The sequence below is a fragment of the Camellia sinensis genome, chromosome 13 (assembly GCF_055761805.1).
Source record: "Camellia sinensis isolate YWXY chromosome 13, ASM5576180v1, whole genome shotgun sequence".
In the NCBI taxonomy this organism is placed as follows: domain Eukaryota; kingdom Viridiplantae; phylum Streptophyta; class Magnoliopsida; order Ericales; family Theaceae; genus Camellia; species Camellia sinensis.
In genome coordinates, this window is record NC_138973.1 from 30,566,873 (window position 1) to 30,582,695 (window position 15,823).

General features: G+C 34.5%; 2 protein-coding genes across 2 annotated transcripts; both read right to left on the bottom strand.

Moving 5' to 3' along the window:
• Positions 1–2,560: 2,560 nt before the first annotated feature.
• Positions 2,561–6,727, bottom strand: LOC114280137 (upstream activation factor subunit UAF30). Its single transcript, XM_028222480.2, has 2 exons — positions 6,253–6,727; positions 2,561–2,899 (listed from the first exon to the last, which is right to left on the bottom strand). Exons 1-2 carry the CDS (start codon positions 6,499–6,501, stop codon positions 2,774–2,776), a joined length of 375 nt encoding a protein of 124 aa, XP_028078281.2. The 5' UTR covers positions 6,502–6,727; the 3' UTR covers positions 2,561–2,773.
• A 1,718-nt stretch (positions 6,728–8,445) lies between these two features.
• Positions 8,446–14,861, bottom strand: LOC114280134 (zinc knuckle (CCHC-type) family protein). Its single transcript, XM_028222477.2, has 7 exons — positions 14,326–14,861; positions 14,125–14,187; positions 13,419–13,573; positions 13,170–13,295; positions 10,638–10,839; positions 9,232–9,346; positions 8,446–9,148 (listed from the first exon to the last, which is right to left on the bottom strand). The coding sequence occupies exons 1-7, from the start codon at positions 14,539–14,541 to the stop codon at positions 8,658–8,660; spliced, it is 1,368 nt and encodes a 455-aa protein (XP_028078278.2). The 5' UTR covers positions 14,542–14,861; the 3' UTR covers positions 8,446–8,657.
• Between the last annotated feature and the right edge of the window lie 962 nt (positions 14,862–15,823).

The window sequence follows — 15,823 nt, forward strand, 5'->3', positions numbered from 1 at the left end:
CGGGCGCGTCTACACCTACTACAAAGATATTCTCTTTTATCAACAGTCAGTAGTCATTAAACCCATCTATGATCGTACATACACTAGTAAAATTGTTTACCATTCTTTTTACATCCACAATATAGTTTCTCTTGATGAATGGGGTCCTTCTTTTCAACTCAGAGATTTACCTGGTCATACAATCCAATATAGTTATTATGACTATATGGATACATGGTTTAAAGCTCTCCTGTATCAAAATGAGTCATACAGTCACTCTTGGTTCCTCCAATTTGACCATAAATTCAAGTTAGAATTTCCCACTTGGTTTCTTCGATGATGAACTTAGCATGGAGCTATTCCTGAGATCTTCCCTTCTGTTTTAATTGAACAAGTAAATTATTTCTCTTCTATTTTTAAACTCAGTCAACAACAAAAACAATTTCCATGGTTATTCATTTATATCCAAATACAAAGTCTCCTGGATATTTAAATAGCAATATGCTATTTTTGATAACCTGGTTATTCGCCAACACTTTGTTAAATAGTGGGATAATTTTAAACCCAAACGCATAATTGATCAAGTTCAAGAAGAATTCCCAGTCAATCTCCATGCACCAACACCTGCAATGGTCAAAGCTCAGCAGAACCCAACTACTTCGGTCACCCAAGGAACTCAAGGAAGCCCAATTCCATCAGTTAGACTTGGAAGCCCAACAACCAACTCTTCCAAGCCCAAATCATCCAAATCCAAATAAGCTCAGTCAAAGCCCAAAGCTAAGACCAAGTCATCTAGCGATGAATTGATCCAGATGGCCAAGCTATTGATGGCCCAAGCCAAGTCACAGGTTGGAGATGAAACCTCTGAAGAATCCAGTTCCTCTGAGGCTTCAACCAATAATGATCCTTATGGGCCCCAGTTTCAAGATGTTCAGGACCCATATGCTTAAATAGTCAGTCATTGGATTCTATATATGTATAAATCAGCTTCAGTCACTACTCTTACTTTGAGAAAAGCTGCTAATATATATATTGATTCCCCATCAGTCAACTGTGCAGTCACATTCTCTCACTGCAAGGAAAAAAGAGAAAAAAAGAAACAAAAAGAAAAAAAAGTGTAAAAAGGTTCTTGGTCACGGAAAGATGCTTTCTGCAGTTATTACCTCTTCTTTTCAAGTTTTTCAGAAGTCACAAGTCTCATAGTATTTTCCAACTTTTGAAGTCACAAGCCTTACAGCTCGAATCACGGATCTCACAGTTCCAAGTTTCACAAGTTCAACAGTTATCCACTTTGCCTATAAAAGAGGCTTCTCAGTTAAGACCAAGGTAGTTCGCATTTTTCTCTCAGTCTCTGTAAAATTTTAAGTTTGTATAAAATTTAGTTTTCAAAGATGCAAGTAGAAACTGTATTTTCTAGTTACTTCCAATAAACAATTCTGTATTTTCCAGTAACCAAGTGTAAGTTAATATTGTTAGCTTAATTTCCTTATCTGTTCTTATTTAAAATATTTCATTTAGTTTATTTACTAACTTGTTTGTTTTAATTTATGCTTATTAGTTTATTAAATTTATGTGCTGCTTCCGTCCCTTTAATTTAGCAAAATAACACTATTCATATTCAAATTATAGTAGTAGCAATGACATTATAACAACAATGGTTAGAGATGCTCTAAGATCCCAAACTCTAAAATTTAATATCAAGTTTTTGCCTTGTTTTATTTCCGAACTCTATATTTTCATGACATTTTTAAGTTTCGTTTCGTTCCCTTAAACAAATCAAATCATCGCTTGTGGCAATTAAAATAAAAAATAAATTAATAAAATTTGAATACACTATAAAATTTTATATCAAATTTTTTGTAACATGAAATTTAGAAAATGGGTAATAAATCTGTTAAAATACAATTTTAGTTTGAGAAGCTTAAAATCTAAACAATATGTTTAGACGCTTTGAAGGGAGTGAAAGGATGGAATATATTCCCAAGGAGAGAAGGAAAATGATGACATTTCCTCTTGTTTGGATTATTAGGAGGAGAAAGGAATGAAATGGAAAAAGGAGCTACTTGGGGGGCAAAAAGAAGAAGAATGGGAATGAAAAGATGTTTCAATTTTATCAGAGTAGAAGGTGCCAAAATGAGAAACTTTCACAACAAAAATGATTCATACACATAATTTTACAGGAGAAATTTGGAAGGAAAAATTATGTGGATGTAACATTGTTGATTTCACAATCATGTTTCATTCCTTTCCTTCATCAGCGTGATTGCTATAATATATACTTCATTGACTACTTCAAGACAACACAAGACATATTTGCCCAATGGACACATTTGAAGGAATCAATGTTGGACTAGTTCTATCCTTATTGCCATAACATTTTTATTTAGAGTAGAATGTACCAACTAGGGTTATGTCAAGAGTAAAATTCACAAATGCGTACACATTTTCATTTTTCTACCTGCAGAAGCATATGAACTAAGAGCTGTTGATATCTAATTCAGTATAGAATTCTATATAACAGGAAAAAAGTAGCATCATTTTTTTCTGAATAAAAAAATAAATAAAATTAAAACTCATCACAGAATCAAAACTTTTAATTTTAACTGTAAATAAAACTAAAAGTAATCCAAGTCGTACACTTCACTTTGACAAACATTACACGCCGTTCTTCTAATGGTACGCGAGTAATACAAAAGCATCTGAACAAAATTCATGATCATAGATTCCGACATGAACCACCAAAAGAACAAAATAAACTACTATTTAAATTATCCAGAATGCTTATACAGAAGCATCACTTAGATACAACAAAATGCGGCTTCAACAATTTGGCAATCTCCAAAAACCCAACTTTATCTTTACCGTCAAATATTGTCTTCAATTTCTCATCACAAATGATCTCTTTCTTGTTTTGAGGATTCTGCAAAACATAATAGTCATGTCATGCCATACTAGAGCAGTCCAGTCATCAATCAAAAACAAAGAAACAGAGAAAGGAATAACAAAAAAAAAAGTTTAACCTAACAAGAGTGGCAGTTCAACTATGAATTCGACAATGGATATATAATGGTTTCCCAGCCAAATTTTGTAAACAGAGCAGATAATAAAATTTACAACAAAAGAGTAAAATCATTCACAACTCGCAAGGTATTTGGACACACCACCAAAAGCTAATTGAATCAGTTATGATCCACTACGTTTTTTGGAAAGCATTGAACTATTTCAAAATCACCAATTTATAGAAAATTATGGATCAATTCAAGAATGCCACTATTGCAAGAAATGTAGTCTTTTCCATCACAGCATTGCCAGTTCTGTTCTTCACAGCACTTTATCAGCGACAAAGACTTGTATTAGAGGATGTGCTGAGGTGGCACAAGCCTTCTACAATCAAGAAAAAAGCAGACAAGAAAAAGAAAGAGAACTTAAAATAAAAGATGCCACAAATTTAAACCAAAAATGAAGAGAAAACCACTCCCAATTGAAAAAATACATCAATAAAGTGCTAACTTCACAAAAAGTTCCTCCTCAGCTTCTGACATAGATTTTCATTTAGCCCCACCAGCTTTACCAATTACCATCTATGAAGCACGAACACGGACATAAACACGGGACATGGCAATTTCTAAAAAATGGGGACACGGGCACGGCAGGGGACACGGCAAATTTTTTAATTTTTTTATAAATATTTTTATTTTAATACACATTAATTATTTTATTTATTTATTATATTTTTTAAATAATGTATTATTGTTAATTTATTATTTTTATTTTTAAATGATATATATTATATATAAATAAAAATATATAACAAATAAAGAATAATAAAATATGTTAAAATAAATAAAAAGAAAAATTAGATATTTTATTTTATATTTTATTTTATTATATATGATTTAATTAGATTTCTTTTAAATAATTGGATGATTTATTTTATTTATTATATGTTAAAAAGTTAAGAAATAATAATTTATAAAAATTATTATTATATATGATATTTTAAGAAATAACAATTAAATATTTTATTTTTCAAGATAAAAATTATAATTTATAAATTTTATTATATATATTATATATGATAAATTATATTATATATATATATATTATATGATCAATTATCTTATATAAAGTTAATTATATGCAAAAACACAGAGAAAGAGGGAGAGGGAGAACAGAGATGATCGAAGACAGAGAGAGAGAGAGAGGGGATAGAGACGATTGAACAGAGACGATCGAAGAGAAAGAAAGAGCAAGAGCGAGCGAGAGAGAGCTTACCTTCGAAGTTGTCTAGATGGAAGACGACTGAGCGACTGATGGAGATCGACTGAGAGAGAGGGGCTTACCTTCGATCGACTTGATGGGGGTCAAGGGTCTTCGATCGACTGGATGGAAGTGGTGGATCAATTGGTTTAAATCGACTCATGGAGGTAGGTCTTCGATTGGATAAGTCTGAACCGATTGTCTCTTGACCTTGATCTTCTCTTTCTCTTTTGCTCTGTGTTTAGATTTGGACACGCGTGTCCAGATTTGGTGGACACATGTGTCCCCGCCGTGTCCCGTGTAAAAAAATAATTAAATTAAAGGGACACGCCACCCGGCGTGTCCCGTACGTGTCCCCGACGTGTCCCCGTGTCAGACACCCCCACGGCATGGAATCTAGCGTGCCCATACTTCATAGATTACCATCACAGAAGTAACATCCGGATGGTCCTCCTCAAACTTCTTAAAATATCCATAAAAACAAAGAACACATTGACAAGCTACATGGGTTTTTCTCATTGTATGTTCCCCCCAAAGACCTGCTCTCCTTTCTCCCATCAGCACCCTTATTTCCATCATAAGTAACTGAACAATGAAGTCTTTTTAGCTCCTCCTTCCTTGATGATGATTTCCCCCTTCAGTCTTTCTTCTTACCCTTAGCATTATCACAAATCTCAATACACTCTTCACTCTTTTTTTCCACCCTTTCATCTTTAGTGGTTTAGCCACCAATTCTTTCACCTTGGAAATGGAACCACTAAACTGTGCTTTTCTCGAACAACCACCCTTATCATTTTTAACAGTAAACAATTCTACCTTACCGGTGCATCTATCAACCTTTTTGAGAATTCAAAGGCCACTAGCCTCAATATTAAATGAAAATTCAAAATTACTTTAACCCCTTGAATTTCGAGCTTCCACATATCCAACTCCAAATCAATTTACAGATTACCCTTCACTCTATTCCTCATTTTAAGTCTCTAACTTCCATCAAGCTCAACCCTAGGACCAGATTCTGTAAGCTCCTCCATCAAACCTTCAAAAAGCATAACATCCAACGCATCCCTCCCAAAATCATCATGCGTTATAGTTTCAAATCTTTCAATCATATCAATATACAATCCAAATCCGGTCTGATAGCTACCAGAGGTGTGCACTCCCCCAAAACCAAACCACCCCCCAACCAACAACACTTACAAATCCTTCATCAGAGACCCCAGGCCCAGGCAAAGCCCCTCCTCCCAGCAGCAACTTATCTTCTGGCACTGTGACAGAACCCAATTTAAGCCTTTCATTCCCCCAAACCCTCCTTCCACCATGTCCACCAAAATATCCCTTTTAATAGGATTATCCTCATGTTACACTACTTCAAGATGATCATCCCCAATGTCCACCTCCTCACACACCTCCTTATGTGACCTATATTTAGTTTTTCATGAACTAATATAAGCCACCGTATCTCTCAATAGGTAAGAAGTTCATTTCCATTAATATAACAAAACATATAATTTGAAATTCTAAGAATAATTTGAGAATATATGCAGAGGCAGAGAGAGAAGCACAATACACACAAAATATGAACCTAATTGATAGCAGTGAATCACTTGCAAAAGATAAAACCCCAGACCGATTTCTCAAGCAGCAGCTATTGCCAAAGCATGCATCACTTTTAACAGAGCAAGTCATACTTTATTAAGTTGTACAGCTGATCAAAGCATGACTTTCATTGGCAATAGCCATGGCCATTTCTCAATCTAGCAATGAACATATATGTACATGACACATACACAACTACACATATAAAAATCCATCCATACACAACCAAAAATAATAAAAATCAACCCATGACAAGTAAATCCCCAATATGGGTGGAATGTTCTCATTCAAGTGAACCAAACACTATCGAAGAACAATACTTAGCCTACTAAGCAAGAACAACTAAACAATACACTACTACATAAAAAATAAACAAATAAACAAATAAAAAAAAAAAATCAAGAGCAAGATGTTGACCTGGAGATTGTTGAGCTTGATGTGCTGCCAAACCTTTTTGACGACATCAGAGCGAGATGCTTCAGAAACTCCGAGAAACGCACCAAGAGCAGGGGAGACTCGCAATGGCTTCATCAACCCACGAGGAGCAACATTTGCCGCCGCGGCGGTGGAAGCGGCGGTGTGAGCCGCAGTCGCGGCGGCAGAACTTTTAGCGGCCGCCATCAGAACTCTGCAACCCCTCCCGAAAACCTTGGACGAAGCAGCCATGTCTTTTCTTTTTTTTCTCTCACACACACCAAAACCCTAGACAGAGAGAGAGAGAGAGAGAGAGTGGAGGGAATAGGAAGAGGGTTTTTTGTTTTCGTTTTGTTTTTACCGCCTTGGTTAATTACACCTTTTCACTACCAAAATTTTATTTAATTTTATAATTTAAATAATTTAATTCCTTATAATTTAAATAATTTAATTCCTAAATTTGAAATTTAATTTTAATTTGATCTTTTTATTTAATTTTTAAATTTTTTTTTTTTATCTACGTGTGCACGTAATAAAATTAATAAACATTTTAAAATTGTTAATTTTAATCTAAAAAAGAACCAAAAGTGACAAGTGTCTAAAAATTATCAGTGTGCTTGGTTTGAGTTTTCTGGATTAAGTTTTTTGAAAATTGAGTTTTTTAGTTTTCGTATTCTTTTGTTTTTAGTGAATTTTTTTAAAATTTTAAACATTTTTTTTTACTTTTTTAGATGCACCTTAGTTAGATGTATCTAAAAAGTAAAAAATTTGTGAAAAAATATTTTAAAAAATTAATAAATACATAAAAATACAAAAAATGTATTAATTTCTTGCATTTTTTTTTGTATTTTTGGTATTTAGTGAATTTTTAAAAGATTTTTTTTATAATTTTTTTACTTTTTAGGTGTATTTATGTTAGCTGTGTGTAAAAAGTAAAAAAAATTGCTTAAAATATTAAAAAAATTCAGTAAAAACAAAAAAACACGAAAAATAAGAATATAGAATTTTTTGAAAAGTGTTTTCTGAAAAATGAAAACAAACAAGCTAAGCCTCCGTTTAAAAAGTGGGTTAGCTTTTTAATTATTTTAGCCTAGGGTAAAAAGGCTAGTTTGAGAAGGGCTTTTTGACTTTTTTGATTTTTTTTGTGAGAGAGGAGCGTAATGATTATGGATTGGATTTGATGTTTTGTTTTTTGTGACTAAAATAGCCTATGTTATTTTTTGTGACAATTTTAACCCCTAACCTACCAAAACCAACTTTCCAAACTATGCCTAAATTAACAATTAATTTACTAGACTTAAAAGTATATAGATTAAATTATTTAAATTGAAACTATAAGAACTTAATGAAATTTAAATCAAACTATAAAGATAAAAAAATATAATTAATCATTTTTATTTTATTTTAAAGTGCTAATCAAATCAAAGCATTCTTTATAAAAATTTGTACATATATATATATATATATATATATTCATGTGATCAAAATTTGTACCACTGTACCACTGTAGTATTTCGGGCACTTAACTCTATAGAATTACAAACACCTCAATTATCATTAGATTTTATTTTATTTTTTAAATTTAAAATTACAACATTAGATTTTGTCAATTATAAAATCAACTATGCTACAGACCCCCAATGAGGTGGCGAGCCCCCACTGACTGAAACTCAAAAAAAAAAAAAAAAAAAAAACAAATTTTTTTGTCCAATCACGGCGCGCCACCTCACTGGGGGTCGACCCCCAGTGGGAGTCCGAAGCATTTTTCTTATAAAATTATATTATTTTCATACTTTGTACAATTTTTTATAATTAGGAAATCTAAATATATAATTTTAAAATTAAAAAGTAAAAAAATATCCAGTGTCTATTTAATTAAAATTTATTTTTACATCAATTTATAAATAAAACTTCAAACTTATCAAAAAACTTGCGCAAATTATGGAACTCCCTCTGCCTTGTCAAATGTGCAATCTGCCAAGCTGAATTGTGATGCTAAGCTACAAAAAGCTCAATACTGTTGAATAACAAAAACAGCCAGGCTGCAACCCTGATCGAAGGACAAATCTCTCTCTCTCTCTCTCTCTCTCTCTCTCTCTCTCTCTCTCTCTTTCATTTTGTGAAATAAAATTTTGATTATCGTCACAACAATTCAAGCAAAACAGATGTTAACAGGAGATTTCAGGCTCCTCATAATTATCAAACATCAATTTTCATATAATGTATAACTGGAAACAACAAAAGAGCGAAACCAAATTCTTAGTAACACTCTACCCAAACAATGGCATGATACCAACACTTGGAATAGTCAGATAGACCTAAACCAAAAAGCTGGTCCATTTGCCATCTCCACGACAAGATCAAATTAAAGCATATACAAATCTCATTCTGACAAAGAATCATAGTGATTACCGACGATGCCGATGGCGAGAGCGATGACGGTGCTTGCTCCTACGTCGCTCATCGGAGCCTGAATCTTCAGACAAACTCGAATAAGAATGCCTGTGTCTACTCCGTTTACGATGCCTATCAAATTCCGCATCATCCGATGAACTTGATTCAGAATGCTTGTGCTTTTTTCTCTTATCTTTCCCCTTCTTTGACCTCTTCCTCTCATCATCATCATCATCCTCGGACGACCCATCATGCCTATCAAACTCAGCTTCATCTGATGGACTTGATTCTGAATGCTTGTGTCTCTTCATCTTACGTTTCCTCATCTTTGACCTCTTCCTCTCATCATCATCATCGTTAAAAGACCCATACTCTTTATGATCCTTAGATTCAGTGCAAGTTGGTGATGACCGCCTACTGTGTTTCTTACTCGTGGACTTCTTTTTGGGTTTGCTAGAGGAGAAATTGGCCAACAACTCCGGGATGTTCTCTCCAGTAAGGAACCCTACATATGGATGGGAACAACAATAAACATCTGTGCTGTGCATCCAAAATTTGAATGAATATCATAAGTGAAAAAACGTCTACCTCCATACTCGTCAAATATGTCCTCAGCAACTATTTGCTGGTTGGGATCATCAGGGTTGAAGCCGCCACGGGGAGGACTCATTCCTGGTTTTTGTTTAAGTTCCCACTTCAGAGGCTGCAAAACAAGTCAGAAAACGTCAATCAAGAGACTGGATATTGTTTTCAAAACCAGCTGCATGCAGGACCAGGACTTTTGCATTGAGAGAATAAGAATGCATCAGCAAACTGACAAGCACTGCCAACTTCAATAATAGCATAGAGAAATGCTAGCCACAGTTGCTTGAACCATCACTTTGGACAGTCACTTTATTAGTCTGACACGTAGCCACACCATTTACTAGAGAACTGGAATCGATTGGAGCAAGTTATGCCCAGAAAAAATCCAAATGACAAAAGTAGTAGTAGTAGTAGTAGAACTGAATCACTGATAATAAATTCCAGGCCATGAGTTAACTTTCGCCAAATCCCACTGTGCTTGCAGGAAAGCATTGGACTGGATCACATCTGTTGTGCCATGGTGATACAATTTGGTTTTGCTGTGATTGTTGGCTTAAAATGAGAAAATTTTGGTGGTGGATAGAGTAGGTATAATGGTAGTGGATTGATCTGGCATGCCGCTGTAAACAGAGTAGTATGTTGTGAAAAGGGGGAGACAAGCTATTGCAGTGAATTGTAAAAGGGATGCACAATAAGTTGATGTCAAGGGTAGTCCAGCGTCTCCAATTTTTTCTATTTCATGTGGAGATGTTGAGCCTTGTCATAAAAAAAAATTAAGAAACAACCCTAATCATCATGTTTTGGAAAGCTAATATATATTCAAACACATTAAGAAGAGTGCTGCTAATAGCCTGCACCTTTCTTCTTAGAACCCCCACCCCACCCCTTCCATTTTTTTTTTTTTTTATTTTCTTTCTATTACAATTTATCGCAACGTAAAGTTGCCCTTTTATCCCTTTCCCTAATCTCCCAAACCCTAACCTTAACCCTATCCCCATCCCTACCTCCACCAGCTCCAGCTGACATCCTCCCCGCCATCCCCCAGTTCCGGCGACTCTCCCCCACCCCCTCTTGACCCTCCACAGCACATCCCCACCACCGCCGTCCCTCCCACAGTCCCTCTCCACCACGAAAACCGTAGTCGCGCCTCCCCCTCCTCCTTCCTTCTGCAAAAACCCAAGCAGCTATCTCTCTCTCTTTGAATCTCTCTACACCTCAATCATTGGAGTGTCGAGAGGGCAGGGGGTGATGCTCTGTGGGGGTCACGCGGGGGAGAAGGGAGGGCTAAGCAGAGGCAGAGGTGCGAATGGGGTGGTGGGGAGGGGCTGGGGTGGCGAGGCAGGGCTGCCAGAGGAAATCCTCTAATATCAATATTGAGCTCATCACCATGTTAACAAAAAATAGCATACCTCACTAGAATCTGTGTGGGCCATCATAGCTGTCAAGGGGTCATCTCTTTTCAATCGACTTTCTTCATTGGGCATTATAGCATCCTTCAATGGACATTCACGATCACCACTTTGGTGGCCAAAATTTCCACATCTAAGACACTTTACATTGCGCACTTCAACTCCAAATGGTTTCACCCTTGCAGGAGCACCTGTTTCCATCCTGGAAATCAAAATCATTGTTAAACTGCATGCCTATGATTGATTTATACCACATAAGACTACTGTTGAGATGATTGCAAAATAACTACATACTTCCATAATGAAACAAAAGCATCAAGCATAGAGGTCAACAAATATTTGACACATCATTATGCCAATATCCTTGGGGCAAACATCAGAATCTTGGGAAGATTCTAAATCGATAGTAGTTTCCTAGAGACTTTTGTGTAGCATCATTCCATCTATTGTGTAGAAGTTTAGGTCACTTTTGCATTTGAAAATTGAATTATACAAGTTGACAACTAAATCAAAAATTGAATTAGGCAACATTGTGACACACGTCACTGATATCCTTAGAATTGCGAAGGAGGTATAACTCCCAGAAGATTTCGGGGGTGTTTGGTAGGGCTTTTTTTAGCCAACTTATGACTTCTGACTTTTAAAAAGTTATTTTGGACTGTTTGATTAAACTTATTTCAAACAACTTCTGATTCTAATAACTTATTTGAAGTGAAAAAAGCTGATTCTGAGAAGCTGCTCACCCCTTGCTTCTAATTATCAGCTTTTGCTATGGACATATTAATTCACGGTTATACTCTTAGATTTTTTTATTTTTTATTTTTTTAAAAATAGAAAAAGACACAAATAGACTATAAAATATTATTATTATTTTTTATGAGAAATGTAGACAAATAATGAATAATAAAAAATAAAAGTTAATTAAAAAAGCTACTTCACAGCTTATTTAACAAACACTACTCTGCAACTTAAATCTATAATCCAACAGCTATACCAAACAGATTAACAGCTTCTGATTAAAGTCATAATCTATAATCTGTTAAGCTATAATCTATAATCTATTTTAACAGCTACACCAAACAGCACCTTCATAAGACCACACTGAGGTCAACGACATTAGTAGAAAATGACAAGCCATTTAAAATAGAAACAAAAACATATTTGGAGAAAGAAAAAAAAAAAAGCATCAGAATAAAAAATCAAAAATAAAAAAAATGATGAAGTGTAATAGCGGCCTATGTTACATGGACTCGAGTACGAGTGTCGGGTGAGGGTGTGTATCCAAGCGTTAGACATTCATAAATTTAAATCTTAGGATCTTGGGGTACGTATCCAAAATTGGATATGGGTACGGGGACCCGTCATATGCACATATATATTATATATTATATAATATTCTCGGATGAAATGATTTAAATTATGTACAAATATATTAGAAATTAAATATGATTTAGAAAAAAATATGAAATTTCTATATCTAATTCATGTGAGAGCCTAAAAATATTGCTTTACTAACAAATGTGAGTTTCTTTTTCTTCATGTATTGTCACAAATTAAAGTATCTGAGTGTCTAAATTGGGTACGAGCGTCGGACACATATCCCACACCCTTATCCATGTCATATCCGGTGGACACGGGTATTGTGGGGGAAATAGAAGAGTCCATGTAACACAGCTAGCGGCAACACAAAATGACAGAATAAAAACTAACGCATTTGTGAGAAACTAGAGATTACACCTATAGATGATAAAATGAAAGACATTCATCTTAGATGGTTCGACACTGTTGCTTGGATTCTATTGTTTCCCCCAAGGTATTTGTGTCAACAGAGCATAACATGGTTAATGGTGTAGGACATGTCTTCAACAAACGTACCCAAACTGGACACATGGATTCTCTTGCATGCAATGATGGAAGAAAAAGAACGGGCAAGGAGAGATCCCTTTCCCTCTATATCCCATTTCATTTCAAGTATATCCATAAACACTAATGTCATACATCATGATGTTATAAATAAGACAATAAATTTGAATGTGTAGGATGTATCCATCTACCATTATTTAACCCTCGCATGCATATTATTGAATATGAAATTTGGGGTTCAAGGAGGCTTTACATGTAGATGTATACCCCCAGGAAATACATGCACTCAATTCCACATAACATAGGTTTGACCATGTCTAAAAAGATGAATGAAATGTGTATCAACTTTTGATTTCCCCACTTAACAGAATGTTTTGTCAAAATAAGTGATTTGACTTTGATGGAATGTTCTACAAGGAATCAAGAGCAAGAGAAGCCATAAATAATTCTGGCTGAGTCAATGAGAGAAGTTATGAGCCCTATGACTAAAGAGAACAATACAATTGACCGAATGGCAAAAAATAAAAATAAAAATAAAAATCATCTAGCTAACAAGTAGTAGGCAATTAAGATTTCCTTGATCTCATTGATTGTAATCTCACATTCTCTTCACGTTAAAAGAAAGCTAGTTACAATTTGCAGATAAACAAGATTGTCCTTTAGACATACCTTGGAGCATTTTTAAGGATTTCAAATTGTTCTTCAGTTGGTAAAGCTCGACCAAAAACATCTTTTGGCTTTGGTTTCTTTTTCTCATCACGTGGACGGTCTCTGCCAGGCATGCCTTCCAATGGCCTACAAAATGACCATTATTATTTTTTCCCACAAAATAGAAGCTAACTATTTAACCACTAATTCGATGTAAAAAATAAACACAACTACGTATTTGTGATGCATTATGCATGTGCGCGTTAGTACATTGAAGTTGATGCTCCACCCACAGATGGGTCTTTCTGGGGGTTGCTCTGCTCCTGGTTCTTCCTCTCATCAGCAATTTCAGCAGCTTGGGCACTTTCAGGATTATAACCCGGTGGCCGGACATACATAAAGCTCACAGCCTTCATCATTTCCATCTATACACCAAGTCACACACACCACCACGTCAATAGCTTGATCCTTCATGTAAGTGTGTTAGAACACATTCAAATCCAAGAGCATTTCCAATCCTTACTCTCTTTTTTCATGAAATTTGAGTAAAAATTTGGTTAAAAGATTGATCTGGTATGGAGCACTCCAATCCTTCCTAATTTTTTTCAAGAAATCTTTTTGAAAAGTTACAAACTTATCTTAAAACCCCGTTTTAACCATTTTTATGAAAGAAAATCATCTCCAATCTTTGCTCTTCTAAAAATTTTATCAAAATCAAAATTTCGTAATTATATGACTTTTTGGAACTTTGATGAGGGATTTGGTTCATCCTTTATTTGGCAAAAATTTCGCCTATGCTCTGATTTGATACAAGTTCAATGAAATGATTAGAGCTTACTTTTAGATCTTTATTCATCAAATTTAGAGAAACTCTAACAGCATTCATTGTCTCCATATATCCAATAAATCGAAAGTAACTAGTGAAATCACATATACATACATTTATGTGAACTTAAATCTGGGTATACGTGATTACCTTTTCTTTCTCTTTCTTGGAGACAAGAGCAGCCTGGCGGAAGAATTCCTGCTCATGTGCAAACTGCAAAGAGATAGATTTTGGGGAAGATAGTTAAAACAAAGAAACGGGTGATTGAATTGAAGAAAATTGAGAAATGGGTAATTGAATTGAAGGAAAATGACGAGAAAATATGATGGAAAAAAAGAAAAGAAAAGAAACCTCGCGGGCGACTTCTTCGGCGCGGCGTTCGCGCTGGACGTGGGTCTGCTCGGCGATCCATTTGCGGCGCTGGTTGGGGTAGGAGAGAGGGTGCCATGGCTTCTGGTTGAGGTAAGAGTGAGACCATGCTGTGCCCGATTTGGTCTTGAAATCAACCTCACCGCCTTTGTCCGAGAACCTCTTGCTCAGCCTCAACCCTCCTTCTTCTTCCTCCATCCTTCTGTGTAACCTTGATTTTGGTCAAGTGGTGATTGATTGATTGATTGATTTTTATCGGATCAGAGTCGCAGAATCTGAAGAAAACCCTAGAATTTACAGATGAATTTTGCGAGTTTTGTGAACCATATCATACTTTTGGTAAATAGCACTGATGCCACCTAATAATTGACAAAATACAGCACTTACAGTGAATTTGAAGTAATTACACTTACATCTGTAGTTACGAAATATGATGAAATTTAATTCTGTAAATTACAACACTACCTCCTTCCAAGTTTGATAAAAATATAGCCCCTTTGTTTTGGGGTTAAATAGATGGGGGATATTGGGAGAGAGGTGGGGTTATATATAGTATTGTGTTTGTTTCTAGAGTTACAGAAGGAATTATGATAGAGTAAGTGATATAGATGGAGGTTGGAAAGGAGATTTAGATGGAGGAGGTGGAGATGGTATTAGAAAAATAGAGAGAGGATTATAAATTTTTTTATTTTTTATATATTGAGAATTTTTTTTTAACATATTAATGTTTAATTTTTTTATATTTTTTTATTTGTTTTATGATTTTATATAAAAATAATTTAACAATTCCTACACGGACAACTATCATCAAAACAAACACAATTTTACTTAATCCCCTCACTAACAATCCCTTCACTATTAATTCACTCTCTATGAATGTCTTTCATTCTACCTCTGAAAACAAATAGGGTCACATGCCTTTGTTTGGTTTGTATTTTGAGATATATTTGAAAATTAGTTTTTTTTTTTTAGAAAGAGTTTAAAAAAAATAAAAAATTGTTTGGTTAGATATTTTGAAAATAATTTAAAATTTTTGAAATTTGAAATAATCTGATATTCTATTTCACCATCATACTTTTTTGTGTTTTAAAATTTAGGTAAATTATATTGACCTCCTAAAGATTTATATCACATATAAATTATAATCATTTTATTTTTTCACTTAAAAAAATTAAAAAAGCTAAAAATGCCCAACCTAAATGAGGCCTTTTAGCTTAGACAATAGCCAAAAGGGAAATGCTAGAGAGCTCTAAATATAGAGTTCTTATTTGAGCTCTAGTGATGTGTCAAAGCAAAAAAAAAAAAAAAAAAAACAAAACAAGGCACAAACATCACATCAGGGTGGGTCCCACATTCCCATTAGAGCTATTAGAGCTCTTATATTAGAGCTCTAAAGCATTTTTGTAGCCAAAAAGTTAAAAATCAAGTCACTTCCCAAACGAAGTCTTGATGAAATTTTTTTACGCAATATATTTTTTTT